General features: G+C 67.0%; 1 protein-coding gene across 1 annotated transcript in view; it reads left to right on the top strand.

Annotated features, from left to right (window-relative positions):
- LOC130587045 (collagen alpha-1(XVI) chain-like) overlaps nucleotides 1-1,841 on the top strand; it is a gene marked incomplete at its 3' end in the record, with an annotated part of 20,924 nt that overhangs the window by 9,333 nt on the left and 9,750 nt on the right. The window contains exons 10-16 of the mRNA XM_057388003.1: nucleotides 529-564; nucleotides 860-886; nucleotides 988-1,050; nucleotides 1,166-1,207; nucleotides 1,290-1,334; nucleotides 1,576-1,611; nucleotides 1,741-1,798. Coding sequence (XP_057243986.1) covers nucleotides 529-564; nucleotides 860-886; nucleotides 988-1,050; nucleotides 1,166-1,207; nucleotides 1,290-1,334; nucleotides 1,576-1,611; nucleotides 1,741-1,798 — 307 coding nt within the window. The remainder of the gene's footprint in view (nucleotides 1-528; nucleotides 565-859; nucleotides 887-987; nucleotides 1,051-1,165; nucleotides 1,208-1,289; nucleotides 1,335-1,575; nucleotides 1,612-1,740; nucleotides 1,799-1,841) is intronic.

Raw genomic sequence — 1,841 nt, 5'->3', positions numbered from 1 at the left:
CGGCTGGGCTGGCCGGACAGAGCAAGGGGGGACAGGGACAATTCTCTGTCCCCAATGCCATGGGAGCAATTTGGACAAGCTGGGCTGGCCGGACGGAGCAGCGGTCAAGCCATAAATCCTGGGGGAGGGGAGGCCCGCGCTTCCTGAGATCACCGGGGAGGGAACGCGGCCGCTTTTCCTTTTATTTGGGAATTCTCTGTGCCCGGGGCGCTCTAGGGATGGGGGAAATGGGGTTTGGGGTGGCCTGGGAATGGGGCAGTGGCCATGGGGTTTGGGGTGCAACGGGATTTGGGGTGCCCAGGGGTTTGGGGTGGCCTGGGAATGGGGCAGTGGCCATGGGGTTTGGGGCTCTGTGGGGTTTGGGATGCCCAGGGAATTTGGGATGCAGGGGGTTTGGGGTGCCAGGGTTTCGGGGTACTGTGGGGTTTTGGGTGCTGTGGGTTTTGGGGTGCTGTGGGGTTTGGGACGCCAGGGTTTTGGGGTGCCAGTGGCCGCAGCTGCTCCACGCACCACCCCCGTCTCTTCCAGTGCCCTCCCTGCTCGGCCCCGCTGGCATCGGGAAATGTGAGTGTGGCACCGGACACGGGCACCCGGGCTGGGCTGTGACCTGCGGGTGACAAAAGCCACCGGGGCACTGTCACCAACCCCCCACGACCCCCATGGCCCCCCGGGGCCCTACAACATCTGGCTGCAGGAAGGGCTCTGATCCCATCCAGATGTGGCCCCGTTCCTACAGGGACCGCTGGGGCGGTTTGGGACCTGTCACACCCCGTGSTGGCACTTGGGGACAGGGTGAGGGGACGGTGGGGACCATTTGATGCCACCACCCCTTGGGGACACCTCTGTCCTGTCTCCACAGGTCACTCTCGGTCCCCCGGGCCCAAAGGTGGGTTTGTCACCCCCCGGGGCGGTTCCGGCTCCGTGTCACCCTAAAGAGCGGGGACACGGTGACAACGGGATTGTCACCCACCCGTCCCTCTGTCGCAGGGCGCCAAAGGCGAGCGGGGCCCGCCTGGCACCGCCGGTGGCAAAGGGGACAAGGGCGAGCGCGTGAGTGTCCCCAGCCTGTCCCTGTCCCTGTCCCCGGCACGCGGGGGTCCCGCTGTCCTGGGGGTGCCCCCAAAGCCCCCCACCCTCACTCCTGAGCCCCCTCCCCCCTCTGCAGGGCTTGGACTGCGTGCGCACCCACCCCGACGGCCCGGTGCAGGTGAGACCCTAAAATCCCAGAATCCCAAAATCTCCAAATCCCAAAATCCCAAAATCTCTGACCCCGTCCTCCTCCCCTGCAGTGCGCCCAGGGGCCGCGGGGTGAGAAAGGACAGCGCGGGCAGGCGGTGAGTGACACTGGGTCTGGGGACACTGTGGGGACACACACGGCCTGGGGACATCATGGGGACACAGCGGGGACACGGCTTGGGGACACGGCGGGGGTCACCTGTCCTGGGATGGGGTGGGGGGCCAAGTCTGGGGGGCAGCTCCGTGTGGGCGTGAAAGGAGCAGGAAGGGACCCTGTGTGACCCCACCTGGGCACCCACTTTGTCCCCCTTTGTCCCCTCTGTCCCCTCTGTCCCGCAGGGTCTCCCGGGTGCGGCCGGCGCTGACGGGCACAAGGTGAGTCCCGCCCCCATGCGGGGACACCTGGAATGGTGGCAGAGGTGCCAGGACATGCCCGTGCCACCCTGGGTGACATCACGGGTGACACCACGGGTGACACCACGGTGACACTGATTTGTCCTGCAGGGCCAGAAGGGCGAGAAGGGCGACGGGGGACTACAGGGCAAGCCGGGACGGCCGGGGCGTGATGTGAGTGGCTCTGGGGGGTACCTGGGCACCCCCTGGAC

The sequence above is a fragment of the Malurus melanocephalus genome, unplaced genomic scaffold (genome assembly GCF_030028575.1).
Source record: "Malurus melanocephalus ecotype Western Australia unplaced genomic scaffold, MMel_1.1 scaffold_1485, whole genome shotgun sequence".
NCBI classification, from domain to species: domain Eukaryota; kingdom Metazoa; phylum Chordata; class Aves; order Passeriformes; family Maluridae; genus Malurus; species Malurus melanocephalus.
The sequence above is the reverse complement of the archived record's forward strand: the minus strand, read 5'-3'. Positions and strand labels throughout refer to the sequence as shown.